The sequence below is a fragment of the Daktulosphaira vitifoliae genome, unplaced genomic scaffold (assembly GCF_025091365.1).
Source record: "Daktulosphaira vitifoliae isolate Bord-2020 unplaced genomic scaffold, ASM2509136v1 Scaffold_4, whole genome shotgun sequence".
NCBI lineage: Eukaryota > Metazoa > Arthropoda > Insecta > Hemiptera > Phylloxeridae > Daktulosphaira > Daktulosphaira vitifoliae.
The window spans coordinates 12,161,732-12,179,418 of NW_026099575.1; the positions used below are offsets into that span (position 1 = coordinate 12,161,732).

At 26.1% G+C, this 17,687-nt stretch overlaps 2 protein-coding genes across 2 annotated transcripts in view; one reads left to right on the plus strand and one right to left on the minus strand.

Moving 5' to 3' along the window:
- Positions 1-17,687, minus strand: part of LOC126904305 (allatostatin-A receptor-like) — a 152,217-nt gene that overhangs the window by 113,115 nt on the left and 21,415 nt on the right. The window lies entirely within an intron of this gene.
- LOC126904295 (unconventional myosin-XV) overlaps positions 3,442-17,687 on the plus strand; it is a 76,510-nt gene continuing 62,264 nt past the window's right edge. The window contains exons 1-2 of the mRNA XM_050683235.1: positions 3,442-3,724; positions 13,597-13,700. Of these exons, the coding sequence (XP_050539192.1) occupies positions 13,626-13,700 (75 nt within the window). The 5' untranslated portion in view covers positions 3,442-3,724; positions 13,597-13,625. The remainder of the gene's footprint in view (positions 3,725-13,596; positions 13,701-17,687) is intronic.

Sequence of the window (17,687 nt, forward strand, 5' to 3'; positions counted from 1 at the left end):
AAATTAAAAAATATCCATAATTTTACAATCAATAATAATAGTAATAAAAATACAATAAAAGAACTCCACAAAACTATAAAAGATAAATTAACTCAAAAATTCGATGTATTAAATAATATTTAATATTGTAGTGTAATCCATCAAAGTTATATTTGAGAAAATTTATAATAATAATAGTAATAATATTAAAATATTATTCAACATCAACAATAATTTGATAATAAATATTTACTTAAAAATAACAAATCATTAATTACAATTATAATAAAATTTAAATTAAAAAAATTGCTGAGCTTTTAAGTTAAAAAGTAGTTGAAATAAATGTTATATAAGTAGACATAACAGGAATTTTAAAACTTGATATTTGGGACTTATATCTGAAATAAAATGAAAGAAAACCAAATCCAAATTGATTTTATTAAGCACATAATAAATAATAACCATAAAGTTAATTTTGCAATACACAAAGACTTGTATATACTACACAATAAAAATATTGATAGCATATTTATATTAACTGTTTTTTTGAAGAATTACAAATGTACAATGAAGAAAAATCAATAGTTACAATAATTTAATAAATGCTCAAACAAAATTTAAAAATAGTTCGTATTTTAATTTTTAAGAGATTCTAAGTTGTTTTATATATTCCCACTTTATACATTTTGTATTTATAAATATTTTTGTCTTTTTTAACTTTATTATTTTGTTAACTAATTAATATGATCTATTGAATTTTAGTTAAATTAAAATTTTCGAATTTCTTATCCATGTTTTACCTGATGATAATATAAGTAAAATGTAGTCGTTATTATATAATTATAATATACAAGGAGTAGTTGTTATTCATTTTTTACAATTTATATTATTTGTAATATATTACTTTAAATAAAAAGATTAAATAGTTCTATTATCACTTCATTTTGAATGATTTTTCTTAATATTTTAAACACATTTGTGAGGTTTAAAAATTTTATTTATCTTAGAATAGTCATTTTAATAGTATTAAAAGTAATAAATAATTTTGTTAATGGAAATTACAATAATATCTACAATTAATACAGTTCTAAAATAAAACATACAAAATCTTTACAGAAGTAGATAATGATCCATATTCTACGTTAGCTGCTTGCCCATATACCCAACAATAAATTAAATATACGTATATTTTAATATTTTTTATTGTGTTCAAATTTTCATAGAAAATTGAAAAATCTCAAATAGTATAGTAAGATTTAAATTTAATAAATAATGCAAATTTTATATATGTCAAAAAATTTGTTAAACTTAATATTGACAAAAATTAAAGATATAAATCATATATAAATAATCTTTTTTATTTTCGACCAACATTTTTTTTAATTGATCTCATTTCATAAAAAAAATACTGTTTGATTATTTTATTTCGTAAGCTAATCTTCTATTTGACAGGCAAATCTATCTTAACTTAAAGTGATAGAAAATCCACATTAAATTCCAAATTAGACTGCAGAGATTAAGTTTTTAAGCTCACGTAATAAGCTTGGCATAATCTTTAAATATAGTAAAAAAAATGTATTTATAAATTAACTTTACTTAAGCTAATACGAAAATTACTAAAATAACATTTTTTAAAAATTTAAGATCTTCATTAATAATATGTGATTATTTTTTTGTGTATAAAAATAATAAATTTATAAAAAATATTTATGTGTATGTTTTGTTTCTCTTTATATATTTTTAATAATAAATTATGCTAGGTCTTATTTAATAATGCTTAATTTATTTTGTACACTTGACATATATTATTCCTTAATTTAGTAATAGCTTTTATTCAGTATATTGTATATTTAATTAATATTGGACCTTTGTTACACTTTGCTGAAAACTAAAATATTTATTATTTTGATTAGAAAATCACTAATTCGAGAATAGATATTCATATATATATGCATAAAAATTATGTTTTAAAAATTATTAATAGTAAAAGAAATAGAAAAAAACATTAAAGAACATTTTATTTCTACTTTTTTATGGAAGCGATTTTTAACAAAAGTTGTTAAGTTAAATATTTCATTAAATTTATAAATTTTTTAATGAAATCTCTTTTTGAAACTAGATATTTGAATAATATATGTGAATAGTACAATCATGTACAAAATCATTTTTGTATTAAAAATTCTGTATTCGAGATTTGTATTCGAAAAGATGTTTAGATTATGAATTCGAATGTTGATAAAATATGTATTTAAAATATATGATTAATAATTATAAAATGATTCAATTACTTTGAAAATATATATTTTTTTTATTGTCTATTTTTATGAAATAAATATTATCATTACAACAGTTAAATAATAAAATTTCTATAAATTTTTTAAATAATATTTTATAATAAATTGAATTTATAATAAAATCTATATTTTACTGGGTGCCACGACAATTTTATGCCAGGAAAATTGAGCACCAAACAGTTCTAGACTAAATAAGTATATTGAAGAACTAGATTATTTATAAAAAAAAGAAACTATAAGTCTATTAATATTAATATTAATATTAATATATTTTATGGCCAAAAATAAAATAAAATATTAAACATACATTAGATTTATAAATAATTAAATTTTAACAAAATTATACTACTAGTTATATAATTGGCAAATTATAATTTTCAACAAAAAATGTCCAAATACTGGTAAATGATAAATAATTATTATCTGCACGAGCAATAATAAAAAACTTTCAACAATTTTCTTTTTTAATTTAGTTTAATTGTCTAGATACTTAATAGTTATCAGTGTTATGGTATTTAAATAATAAAAATATATTGAAAAAGTATTCACATACATATTTTTTTAAGAATTCAAAATATCGAAAAATACTTTTATTCGAATAAAATCACAAAGAGTTCTCATAGACCTATAGTATAAGAGCCAGAATTATTTTTCATATCCTTTTTTAGTTTAAATCCGATCTATGGTATGTTACCATGACTCAGAACATGGTGACAAGAGACATCATTAATGAGTTTTATTCAAAATGTTTCTTCACAAAAAATGAAAATATATTTTATTAAATGAAGGAGTACGACTATAGAACTAAGTAACAGGTATTACTATTTAAATTAAAAGCTATTCGCAGTCAAAGAAAAATGTCGATAATATAAACCACAACATGAATGATTTGATATAATATGCATTCTCATAAAATGGTTCATTTTTCATATAATATATTAAAAACCTGTAATAATCATCACAAGAAAAATTTGCAAAAAATAATTTCTCAATCTACGCTATAATATGGATCTGATCTAAGACATGTTTCTTTTTGCTTTCGTGTCCTTGGTGGGTTTTACTTTTACCAACGTACAGTCGTTTTTCAAGCCGGCGTTGGCAACACTGCGCTCTGTGGTACGATCTCACCGGTCTAACAGGTAGTAGGACCAAACAGGTATGGTGTCAAGTAGCTATCAACGTGATACTGCCACGCTACACCAGACCCAAAACAATAACATCGCCCTGTCGGGCTCATAGATGATTCGTGCGGCAAATACGCGGGTGTGTCGTGTAGTGATTTAGCGAGGAATTTCGTTAGTTTTTTTGATAATTTTAATGATTTTGTAATTTCGTGTAGTGTTTGTACCGTTTGACGTGTTTCAGTGAAAATAATAGCTTCTTAGTGATAAAACAAAACCGATGGGTTCTCTGAGGCCTCTATCGAAATCAGCAGGTGACACGTAAAACAGGTGAGTCTCAAAGGGATGTTTACACGAAATGTCGAAGAACGCGACCTTTTGTCAACATATACACTTACAGTTCGTACGTTACTGTTAAGTTTCGTGTTTTTTTTTGTTTCAAAATAGGTCCAAAATTTTCACTTCAATCATAACATAGCGATTGCGTAGAAATTTAATTAACGTTAAAACGTTGTTAATTACTTTGTCTGTTGATAACTGTCGTTTGATATTTTAATAATCATTTAACTTATGTGCATATCCGAATGCAGCGATTGTCGTGAGTTCCTAACACAAGACTAGAGGTGCACACCAAAGCCAAAGATTTTAATGCACGGCCACGAACATTACACGAACAAACACAAACTAGTGTTCATACATATATTTTTTCTTATTGAAATGTCGTAACAATATTTGTTATTACATTCTAAAACTTAAAGTGCTACACAGAGAAAAAAATACTTTATTTTCGTTAAAAACGAATAATGAAAGATTATGTAGCCTGAGAAATAAAAAATTTATATGTAACATGTAATATAATGTACACATATTTTGATTGATTTTTCTGGCAAAGCTTTTCAATTATTTTTTCATGTGTTTACTCAAAAACTAGATTGTACGTGACGTTCACGCGATTCGTCGTAGGTCACGTCTAATGTTCAAGCTCATAGAATAAAATCACGCTCTAACAATTTATTCCTACATAAAAAAATGTATAGATAGTATTAAACTACACGTGGGAACTTAATAAATAAACTATCATGAAGAATAGTATGGATATTTTACACAGCAAAATACATTTTAATAATTTCCCTTTGTAGTTATTTAATTGATAACTCCAAATGTGTAAACACATAAGTTGTGTAGAATTGTTTTGAACTTTCTAGAATCTCGTTGGACATTTTTTTTTTGATCACTAATTGATATCATAATTTACAAATTATTTCAAAAATATTTTTATCTTCAATACAGTATAAAGATGATCATTATGAAACAACCACACTTAATATTTTAACTATTACATAGTTTTTAGATAAATCGTTTTTTTATTATTCGATTAAATCAAATTTTAACTATACTGATAGAGGCCGGATAAAGTAGGGGTAGGTTGAAGACCAAGGCCTCTGAGCTTCAAAATTTAGGGACCTTATAACATAAGGTTTTTAATAAAAACATATAACGTTTTCATTGAAGCTTAGTATAACGAATATAAAACTTAAGTGACACCTGTAATATATAATTGGCCTCGTAGTTTTTTATTATAGAGGTTCAAAATTCAGTTTATGATTTAAAAATTGCACGATTTTAATTANTTAATATAGAGGTTCAAAATTCAGTTTATGATTTAAAAATTGCACGATTTACATTATTTTTTTTTTAATATTTAAAACTAGGTGTTAGTTAACTAAACATTTTGGAATGCAGCCATCTCATACAGTAGAAGTTATTTATAAATATCGATGCAATGTTAATGAATAACGGTGTCCGTCGATTATTACCAATATTATTACCCATGAAATTGATTTTTAAATACTGTACTCTAGGAAGTGTTTGAAGTTTTAATTCATCAATGATTATAAATAAACGTTTCGACTTGAATACGGTATCTATATGATTTAATAAAAAATGCATATAAAAATAAGTACGTATATTTTGAAGTAACAAATAAACTACAGTACGTCACATTCAGTGAATACCCGTTTGATTAGTTTTAAAAAATGAATACCAGAGATGCCGTTAAACTTAAACTTGAAACGCACCAATCGGTAACCGGTTAATATTTACGTGGATCTGGGAAATCGAAGAAATAGTCAACAAAAATTAAACTTGGCAATTATTCGTTTGAATTTGCAATATGATTTTCAACTATTATAATATTTATGAAGTTTTTTTTATTGATAGAGAATTTAATAAGAACGATATTCTTATTAAATTCTTTATAATATTTTTGCCCACGTAAGTTAACAATGAAAACAAGTCGAAATATTTTAATGAATGACAATTTATCTTTCCATCACATTGTACGTCGTCGACGTATTGGGTAGTCATCATTAGGTGTTCAAATGGGATATTACTTTATTTTTATGAAAAGCAAGGTTGCACATACCAATAATTAAATTTGGGTCGCCGGACCATTGGTCGTTGACTATACCGAATATTTCACCTGACTTCAATTAAAAAGAATGCCCAACATACCGACCGTGCCCTAAGAAAAACGTGTCTATTGTATTGGCGTGTGTGTATCACAGTTCATACAATGGGCTTAGGCGTTCCCGCAGTATCCGTGTCTAGAATTACAATTATTGTTTTTGCCACTAATTTAATTCTTTGTTGTATTACATTATCTCAATGTTTACTTTGGTGGCTAAGCATAACGCAAAAATGCATTGAGCCGTGTGCACTATGAACTCGTTGAATTTCGACTGTCTAAGACAACTTGCATCAAGAAATTTTGAATATGTAACACATAGGTGTGCTTTTCAATGAACCCTATGCACAGTGTGAGATTTATAGGCGTGCGAAACGGTATCACATGTACTATACTTTTATAACATTTTTCTTCCAGCAACATGATATTTCATGTGTAATATTTATTTCTCGATGACTAATTTTTGACGTTTTCAAAAAGTGACCTAGTTTTTCAAATTTACCATAAAAATTGCGATTCACGTTCAAACCACAAATCTAAAGTAAAATCAGGACTCTAATATTTTACTATTGTTTCGTGAACTTAAGTATAAGTTTTATACTTATATAACCCTTATGTGGATAAGTTCAATGTGCAATCAATAAAAAAATAAACAGACAGTTCACTTATTTAGTTTTATTATCTTGATAATCAGTTTTAGTTCTAATGGAAATATTTATATTAGAATTAAATATAAAAAGTTTTCGTGCAACAGATAAATTAAACACGCATGTAATTCGCCATTAAAAAAAATTTTTTTGTTAACATTTAATGTTGAATAATTTATTTCCCATTCAAATTATGATAATTTAAATTACGACACTGATAAAATGTAAACATTTTAATATAGAAATTTGTAAATTAGTAAATAGATATATTTAGGAAACCTATTTACTAGTTAAACTTAATTCAGTTGTAACATTTAAGAATAGTAAAATAGCATATTTTACATAGAAGTAAACTTTACCTTTGCACAAAATGTTTTATTTAATTACTATTGTCTAATTATAGTATTCGTTACAATAAACTGTTCAAAAGAATTGAGATTTCTGAGGTCTTATAAACTGAATTGTTGCAAGTTTCACTTCTGACAACTTTCATCCATGACATGATTCAGACACGAGTTTATTTATAATGGATTCCTATTATTGGCTAATAAAGTATTAAGATTTTAGTTATTTTGTATTGTTTATCAAAAAAATCGACCTTTTCGTTAAAATTCTGTTCGTTTAAAACTTATTTATAACTTTTATGTAGTTTTTTCGTTTGTAAGCAAATAATTATGTGATTTTAAAATGTTAAATTGAAAACCTAAGTAATTCTACAAATTCAACATAAATGCAACTAAGAAATGTCAATATAACCCAAGCACTCGTAAGTATAAGTGTACGTAAGTGGCGTTATTTGCTCTCTAATGATCCTTTTTATTGTTATGAAGTACTCTATATTTTTATAGTTTTGATATTAATTGTGTTAATTAAAAATAATTACAAACTCAATAACATTTTTAAATACAGATTTGAGGCAGACAGCTATAAAATATTATAAGTGGGGTGCTGGTGTAACATTTAGCCAGTACTATTTACTAATTTTGAAACTTTTATGATTGGTGGGAGTGTACAAATTATCAAAATATGATTAAAATTAATTACAAACTAAATAACAATCGTTAGTAAAATTTTGTATTATTTTAAGTAAAATTAAAACTATATTAAAAATATTATTAATTTAAAAAAACTAAAAAATATTAAAAAAATATTATAACTGATAATGATTGATAATCACTGATCAATAACGTAATCTCAAGAAAACTCAATAAAAAAAATAATATAAATAAATAAAATAAACAATTAATCGTTGAAAATATTCTCATGTAAATATCACTTTGTTGTAATAATTCACAATAATAAAGTTAATTTGAAATAAATTGAGTATTTACCAATAAAATAATTAATTGCTTATTTTTTGTGTATACAAGTTTTTTTGTATAGTGAAATGGACGTAAAAATTTGTATTTCAATGTTGTTTTAAAGTAACCGATAGTTACTTGTTTTAAAAAAAAAATTGTTGAACAACACAATAATACATATTTTCTTCATATCAAAGATGCAGACAAAGTGAATTTTCGACTTCAATAGAAATAAACTCATTCTCACTACACACTTCATTAAAGTATTAAAAAAGCAATCAAGTCAATCAGAAATATAATGTATAACTCATGTGTTATGGACTTTGAGATTTTTGGCTGTATTTCAACAGAAATAATTTCTAGAGTAAAAACATATTCTAGAAAGAATTTCTAAGATTTGTCTGTTACCATTTCAACCCAAAAACATTCTTTTCAAAATAAACTACTTTTTTAATTCAATGATATTAATTTATAATTGTTCAATTATTTAAAAGCAAAATTAATTAAATAATTAATGTATGAAAAATATGTTTGATTAATAAAATTTGTTTTCGTTAAGAAATTATGACTTGAATTTGTGTTGCAATAAAATGGACTAGATAATTTAAATAACATCGTATTGAATCCCTTGGCTATATTTACAAATAGTCTTGAGAATAAATAATACAATGATAATTAGCTTTTGGTAGCTACGATGGCTTAATTTTACCGGCGATGTATTAAAATATTTAATGCTTGTCACATTACATTTGAAATAGATTATTAAATGAAATATCACTTGAAGCATTATTGTATAATTTGAATAATTAATACCAGATCGATACTTTTAAATTCATAATCAAGCTATATAATATTACATAAGCCCATTATTTTCTCGTATATTAAACAAATTATTAATTGCAACCATAAATTATTTATAGTAGAGATCAATTATTATAAAATGATTTGAGCAAAAAAAAAATTTTGATGGTTTTTTTTTCTAAGTATTCATTTATTTATCTAATTAATAAAATGAAATAACATGTAATTATCTAATTAATTAAACAATATTCATACTATAAGCTCAAATATTGGATAAGGGCTAAGACAATCATATTGATCTACCCATTAAACATTATTCTGGAGAGTCTGTAACAGTATTAGAAAGACATTTGTATTCTGTATTTGGTTATAATACTTGGTACGAGAAACTTGTACACTTAACCTAGGAATGTTAAAAGTAATTATAAATTTTAAAATGGAATTGACGTGTAATCAGTACCTACTAATAAATTTCAATAAGTAAATAATAAACCATTTTAATTAAATTTCTCGAACACCACAAAAACATTTAAAGATAAAGTTTGATTTTTATTACTAAAATAATAATGCAAAAATTCCGATGGCTTCATTCTTATTATGTAAAATAAATCTCCACGTTTTATATTATTTTAAAAGAAACGTTTAGTATCAATCTAAATACATCTTGATACACATTTTCTCAGTTTTCTTTAACCTAGATAAAAAATACGAGGTTGGTATATTTTATAATTAGTTATGTAACTAACCTTGTATTTTGCTATTGTAAAAAGGATACACAGTACAAACCAATGCACACAATATTATAATGTTACTAAAACAACGCACTAAAGATATATAATCATTGTAGTTTACTATAAATACCTATGTATTATGTTTACTTTATATTCAACTTAGGTAATAACTGCTTTATTCCATTTTGAAATCCAGTCAAAATAACGTCTCTTGCTTTTAACAAAGTTAAGCTAATGATGTTCGTTTACAAAATAAAATATACTAATAACTCGTTTAAAAAAGGTGTTCATAAATGCTTACTTATTACATTTGCCTTGTTTTATTCCATATAACTAGAAATTTCAGTTTTCTCGTCGTAATTATCAAACAAATAAAATTTTAAAGCATTTTGTACTTGTGTACAGTAAATGTCTACTTAAATTATCCTTCATAACTAGATTGAATTTTTAATTTGTTGTTTGTGTAATACAAACATCGTATACACTAGATTATATTTTTTATAAACTTTTGTTTACTAAACTTGTAAAAATAAATGAAATTTGAAACTACATCTAAAGTTTACATACTTAGTGTATTAAAATTTTATCAAATCGTAAAAAGTTAAATATTTAAAACCATAAAAAAATGTTTCATCTTAATTTGAAATAATCAAGTTTGAAATTAAATGTATTTTAATCATGTTTTTTGTAACCATTTTTTATATTTAAAAATAATTAGATTTATTTTTAACACTATTAAACAAATATAAATGTTTGTTAAATAGTTGAAAGTGTTATAACTTATTAATTATATTTCTAAAATTGATTAATCGATTAGTTGGAAGGTGTCGATATTATGAAACCAGTAATAAACTCTCTGACTTACTCCATAGATTTCGTTTTTTAAGAAAATATATCATATCCATTATTACGACTATGACAAGGTTAAGGTCAATTAGTCCTAGAATCAGGAATTCGAGTAACAAATCATTATGTATAATATGTGGTGGTCATTGACTGAAGACTTAATCATAATTGATAGTCAATAAACGCCTAAAGTATGATAATTAGTATGCAAGAGCTATTATTCGGTTAACGGTTTAGTAATAAGATTCCCAACAGATTTGAGTAGTCATCGGCTTAAAAATATTTACAATATTTTTACACGCCTCGAGAAAGGAATGCCTGTACATTGATTAAAAAAAAAAAAGAATAAAAACCGGTTTCATCGGGTGTGCACTGCTCTCTAGTCGTTTCCTGTGCCTACTAACCTTGTTTGTAATACTTGTGTTTTCAAATCTCCCTTCCAAAACATGACTTAGTCTCGCCAATTATGACTACGAAAACGAAAGGGAGAAATTCCTCTTAGGAGCATTACGTTCTTATATTTTTTAACCGCTGGGTTTGATGTTATTTTACATGAGCTTTTACTTTCAACGACTAAGCCTCAACTCTGGCATTATTTAAAAACCCACATGAAATCTTTTGCAACATATCTGTCTCGCGATGACAGTAAATAATCTGCACATGTTTACGATGTTCAAGTATCTTCAAGTTACGGTACACTATTTTCGTATTAATACTATTACTATTGATATTAATATTATTATTATTTATTAGTAGTTTAAAAATGAGTTCCATAACATGAGCTAACAATTAAAACACATTAGTTAAATATTTTATCTCTTGCAATTTTATTCGATAGTTTTATTTAGTGATAACAATTTAATAAAACGAAAATATTTTCTTTTCATGCTATAAGTAATATTTTATTATTAAGTCTAATATTTACCAATCATAAGTGTATTATCATAATAAGGTATAGTTTTTGTTTATTTTTTGGATTATTTTTATTAAATAAAGTTTTTAGCGTTGAAGTTTGTGATTTTATTAATATTCTTATTTCAATATATAATTACTGTATGATCGTAATAAACATAATATGTTTTATGAAATTCATGGACCAATGTATAGTATTGGGTCTAATTTTGGGCAGTATTAAATATTTTATGAAAATAATATTTCATTCCGTCATATATCTTATATGACATTAATTTATCATATCATTGTACTACTTTGGTCATTCACTAAGATTAGTACTAAGTACTTGAAATGTCATGTTTCTTAATGCTAATGATAATTTTATTAATAACTCGCAGCAAGTAGAATCATAATTTGATGATTTCTCTTTAGAAAAAATAAAACTATTGCATATATATTTTATTGAATCATATAAAGCCCACGTTTTAATTATGGTTTAAAGAAATATCATGTGGTTTGCGTATTGAGCATTAATCTTAAAGTATTCAAAGCGCAATCGTGTTCGGGTTGATCGATTACAGTATAATCACGTTAATAACATTTTGTGCCTTGGTTATATGGTTTCTATCATTTATATAAAAAAAAAAAAAATGCATATAATTGAAGAATTTTTCATATTAGTTTATTTTTTTTTAGAAATTTTCCACGCTATGAAATTATAGACATTAAAATGCAGCGTGCAATTCAGCAATCACTCGTGAGACTATAGTTTGTGTATTAAAACTTGAACTTTTTATGCTGTGAATTTGGGTTAGTTTTTGCAGACGTGCTCCGTTTTCTATATGATATTATGTTTTATTAGAATTCAATATATCGCTGCCACAAAGTATAATTCCTCAACATGAGAATTGGGTAAACGTACAAAATTCCACATCCAAAATGCACAGTGATCTAAACCATACATGTGTGCTATATATATACAGAAAATATAGAGCCGAATCAACCTACCCTACATATACATTCGATTCATCATATTGTCTATGCTTGTCATTGTTTCAAAATTCTTCATCTGAATTATTTATAAGTTGTCGTACTTACATCTTAAGTCGAAAAAAAAAATACTTTTAATTAAGAAACGTGGCTGTTTTAGTTTTACAATGACTCTGGTAGGTCTGAAAATGATAATTTAATTTCTAAATATAAATGTATAAATTAATTAATAAATAAATTATAATTTCGTCGTAGTAATTGAGTTAAGAGATCTTGAATTTGATAAGAGCAAATTCTATGAAAACGATTGGAGTAAAGTACTGACGAGAAAAAAAAATACTTAGAAAAAAGGCGTAAGCTCGAGTTGAGCTTTTGTGTCGTAGATTTATTGATTAGTTACGGTTTCAATGAACTGGTGTATTCTTCTTTTTCGACCGTATAAATATATATATCTGCCCATAACATCCACGTGCAGTGGTCGTGATTTCCGTGGCCCACAACGTTCAATATCGTGAAAGTATTTAAAATGTTTTTACTCTCGTGTCGTGACTTACATAGAGATCCTAATGGATTGTAACAGCTGCGGCGTAATCTTCAATGCCTTACTCAACAGTCGACAGAGCGTTGCAATATACAATATAGATACCGAGGTAAAGAATAAGTGATCTATTTTTAGATATTCATCCTAAAGTTTCCGGACATCTATTTCTAGCACAAAGTCAAGTAAAGTAGTTGTTAATTCAACAATACTGTTTGGAGCACCATCAGCATACACAAATTTAATATAGGTATATGCCATCGTTGCGTTCGCAAACCTTACGCGTCGACAACAATAGCTGGCTTTTTCAAGTGTATACCCTAAAGTTCTTTAAAACATTGTGGAATGAAATCCAGGGTATAGTACAATCGACGAGAAATAATAATATGATTATTGCGACCCCGTCCTACGGCCTATAGCTTTGACACTGATTATATGTAAACGACTTATGAGGATAGGCATGTTATAACGAATATTGTAGAAATCGTCAACTCGTTTAACTGCTCAAGGGGTCCATCCCAGAGTTTTGGTTGAAACGAGGGAAATTTTCGATATATGATGCTATGGAACAAAATAAAATCACTTTATTATCTCGGTCTGATGCTTTCACCGATATTAAAAGAGAATCGGATTCGGTCGTCTAGGCTTTTCTATGCGTAATGTTTGTGCACACTACCACCTCGTCTTTGTTGCTGTATGCGGTGTAGATATTGGCTAGTCTGTCTTTGTTATATAGCCGGCCGGCTCGCTTTAACGATTTTGAACCACAAAAGCTATGGTCTATACAACTCTGAGAGTCCACAATAATAATATGTATTGTTATTATTATTATTATACTTAGGGATTATATTATGTTTTTCTTCTATCCACTGTTTCTTTGTTTCCCGAGTACACGGCATACATGGTAATCAACAATTTTTTTCTACTTGTCTTGGCACACAACTGACCAGTAATAACAGTAGTAATAATAATAACTTCCCGTTGCAGGTTAGCCAGTTTGAGATGCAGATCACAGAATGATAGAAACTCAGGACGCAATGTCCACTGCGGTGCAACAACAGCCCACGTTGGCACTCAGCGATTTACAAAAGGTGAGTAAAGCGTATCAGCAATAAGGACAATAAGACAATTTTCTTTTACTGCCCTGTAGCTGTTTAACCGTAAACTAATAAAATCTTATACGTGTACAGAATAATAAATGTGCGGATTAATTATTGTAATAGATTTGATGACGACGAATTATTCCTGAAAATGGACAATAACGTTGTAATAATATTGTACGTTTATGTATAATATATAACAGTTATCAGGAATGTAATTGTAACATTTTTCTTGGAATACTTCTTTTCTTTCTTAAAATACCTCAAAAACATTTTGTAAGTCGTCATTGCTTGACATCTTCACATATAACTCGTACACAATATAATTTATTTTGTAAATTCCTCATGGACGCCGATTGACATATATTTTATCTGTAACCATTAAATTCTACGTTTAAATCGCTAATTTTTTTTATTAATATAAATTCTATCGCTATTATACAAACAATAGTAACTAAAGTATAACAAATGTATAAATTCTGTCACAACAGAATTCAAGATCAAAGGGAAAATTAGGATTAAGAAATAGCCAACACCAAACTCCTCGACTGTTTACCATTGGTGAATAGAATACAACGTGTACTCTAATGATACATAACATCCCCAATATTATAAAAATAACATTATACGATATTGGCCGAATTGAGCAGGCGTAAAAGCAATAATATTTGTGATTCATATTCCAATCATTCGAAATTTTATGAATGATCAATACAGATAACTATATGTTTAAGAATATCAATCATCAATAATGAACTATGATTTATTTTAGTTTAGGCCGTTTGTTTATTATAAAAATATTCTATAATAATTATGGCTTATAAAGCTCTTGGATATATTTGACAAGTTGTATAAGACTTAAAACGTCATTTTTGCCTTTATATAATACTATCAATCATTTAATTATTCAATAATATTTACATATAATAAAAATCAGTACTGATATAATGTGGTGCATGTTATACTTTAGTGTTTAGTTGGCCAAGCAGGTTCATTGAAACCAAATGTTTAATCACGCGTTTGTTGTGGCGATGAGTTCATTGAAATACACACAAGAAGCATTGCACTTGTATATTGTAATCAGCCGACCGTGATTAAACATAATAACGTATTCGCTTATTTTACGGTTAAATTTGTACAATAGTGTTCATTCGATAATCAAGCCTTTTATAACTTTATGACCACAGTGAAATATTTTATTCGGCCTCGCGTTAAACGAATATCTGCATAATTATACTTAATCCATTTGTTTAATTGTTAAAATAATTCAGTATGATAATGTAACAGTTACTGTTGAATAATTATTAATGAATAGGTCCCCAATACGTTCTATATAATAGAATGTATAAATTCTTTTCTAAACTAACATTGACCATATAATTAAAAATCGTTGATGTTACATCCGACAAATATTTTTCTATAGAACTTTATGTAGAAATAATAATAATAAAGTAAAAGTTTATGGCAAAGTTTTCAAAATATTTTAGATCGCTTGATATTCTAACGGATCGCTTCGTTAGACATATTAATCTTTAAAATATTCAAAACAATAAAAAGTTCTATTTCCCTAAGAGATAAGATTATATTCTTAAAACTACTCTATGAACAGGCCTTTTCTTTGGATTAAACATTATTATTTTTATACTCCCTCGTGTATAATACATCTTTATGTCTAAACATGTAGCCGTTGTACGTTTACGTTTATATACTATTGCTTTAAAATATTTCTGATCAATACTGTGTGTTGTATCATATTTTCCCTAGTTATTTGTGTTCTGCACTTTAATAAAAATATACTTATGTTGATATCTGAAGCATTCAAAATCAATACCCTTATAATTAACTAATGAGTTTGAAAGTCCAAAAGTTTCCAATAAAATTCTATTGATATTGATGTATATCTTTTAAAAAGTTATTAAGAGATGTATTAGTAAACGCATGTTTGGTATAATTTATTAAACGCTGCGCGAAAACATCATAACCGGTGTGGTCAGGAGAAAGTAACAGCAGATTTTTAACTAATCGCATTAGAAATTATGCTTACAGTCAAATATAAAAATATATGTATTTTAGATTTAAACATTTAATAGAAATTATGAAACCAACGTGGTGTCATCGACCGAGGTCGTTGGACACGGTTTATTCGAATTCCTACGAGCCTGAATTATTGTTTTATCGTTCATATGTAACACGTTCATGGGAAAAATATTGTTTTATGCATTTTTTAATTGAACAAACACGACTTTCTGAAGTATGTACCGTATAGAATCTTGTGAAATCTGTTAATTAAAAATTGTTTTACTCTTTATCGAAATGGTAATTTTTTTTAAATAATTAACTGTGTTAAAATATATTTATAACAAGTTAGATTTACAATTTTCAATATTAATGTGATTTCATTAGTAATGAACCAGGGTTATTTAAAAACACCCCAATCCAAACAAAATCCACTGGGCTTTTTTGAGTTTTCTCCATTCGAAAAAAAAAATTAAGATCAGAAAATGTTGATGTTTTCTTCTGTATCTTAAGTTTGCTACCATTTTTCTTATTGGGACACTAGAGCACTCTTGTTATTGCTCAACTTTTATGTGGCCGCTGACATCTATTTAAAGTTTTTTCAGTGATGGGTAATGGAACCTTTTTATTTTTCTATTTACTGCCTTTAATAAATTTACTGTTGAGACAGCAAAAGAAAATTTACAATAAATGCCTATTGTTGCAAGGGTTAGAGTCAGCATACCAACTTTTTATTTTAAACTTCAATGTTTGTTTTGTGATAAAGGCATAGTTTACGATTTTACTGTAAAAATAAAGGAAAAAATTAGAGTGGAATATTATTAACTACTTCATGCAATTCAACAACTCATACTGTTTGTATTAACCGGCTTGATTATATTTAAAGAGAAATTTCAATGCTCGTTTTGTAGTCTTGAAAAATTTGTGACATACTATTTAATACAAAATGCTTGGCATGTTACAAAGATTACCACTTTTTGTCAAATTAATACCACCTCTAACGTTGTCAGTATAACACAATCTTTCTTTTTGTTGTTCAGATATAATATTTTCTCTCACCTCTTCACTAACTTTTTACCTTACACCTTAGGGGTTTTAACTTATTAGTTAGCAAAATTAATTTTTTGGAGGAAAAACACTGTAGTAATGAAGAGGACTTCCAAGACCATTTTTTTTTCTACTAAAAGAGAAGGTAGGAAAAAGTCACATTTTGATAATTACAAAACTTTATTTTTAAGTATAAAAAAGGGTTGAAAGCGAATGATGACATTGTGGAAACACAAGATGATTGATTAACTATAACTTGTACAATATCTTTAAGAATATAAAATATATTATAATTTTCAAAAAAAATGTAGTCGTATCATCATTTTCCTTTAAAATAATATACGCTTAAGTTTTAACTGGAAATATGAATAGAGCGTTCAAAAAGTAAGGAAGCAGGCTAGTTGTTAAAATAAGAACAATGGAAATCCATTTCCTTACTTTTTGAACACTGATATATTTAACTAGCCTTTCCTGGATGTATAATAAAACAAAATTATCAAATAGTGAAAATATTTTAAGATCTTATACAATCATTATACTTGGTACAGCTTTTTTTTTTAATACCACAATTTTTTCTCGGGTAAAACTAGGTTTTTTCAAAAAAAAAAAACCCATAATCACACCTAGTGGGCTTTTTATCAAAAAAATTATTTTTAATAACCTTAAGATAACTAGTTTATTATATAGGGTGTTCATTAAGTAAGGAATCTGGTTTCTATTGTTCTTATTGTTTGTAACAATTGACCTATTTCCTTACTTACTGAACACGTTGTATATATAATATATATATATATATATATATATATATCTATATATATGTCTTAATGATATGAAAATCAATTAGTCGTAACACTATATAAGATATAGAATTGTAATGGTAATATTTTTCATCTTAAAAGTCCTCAAAAACTAAAA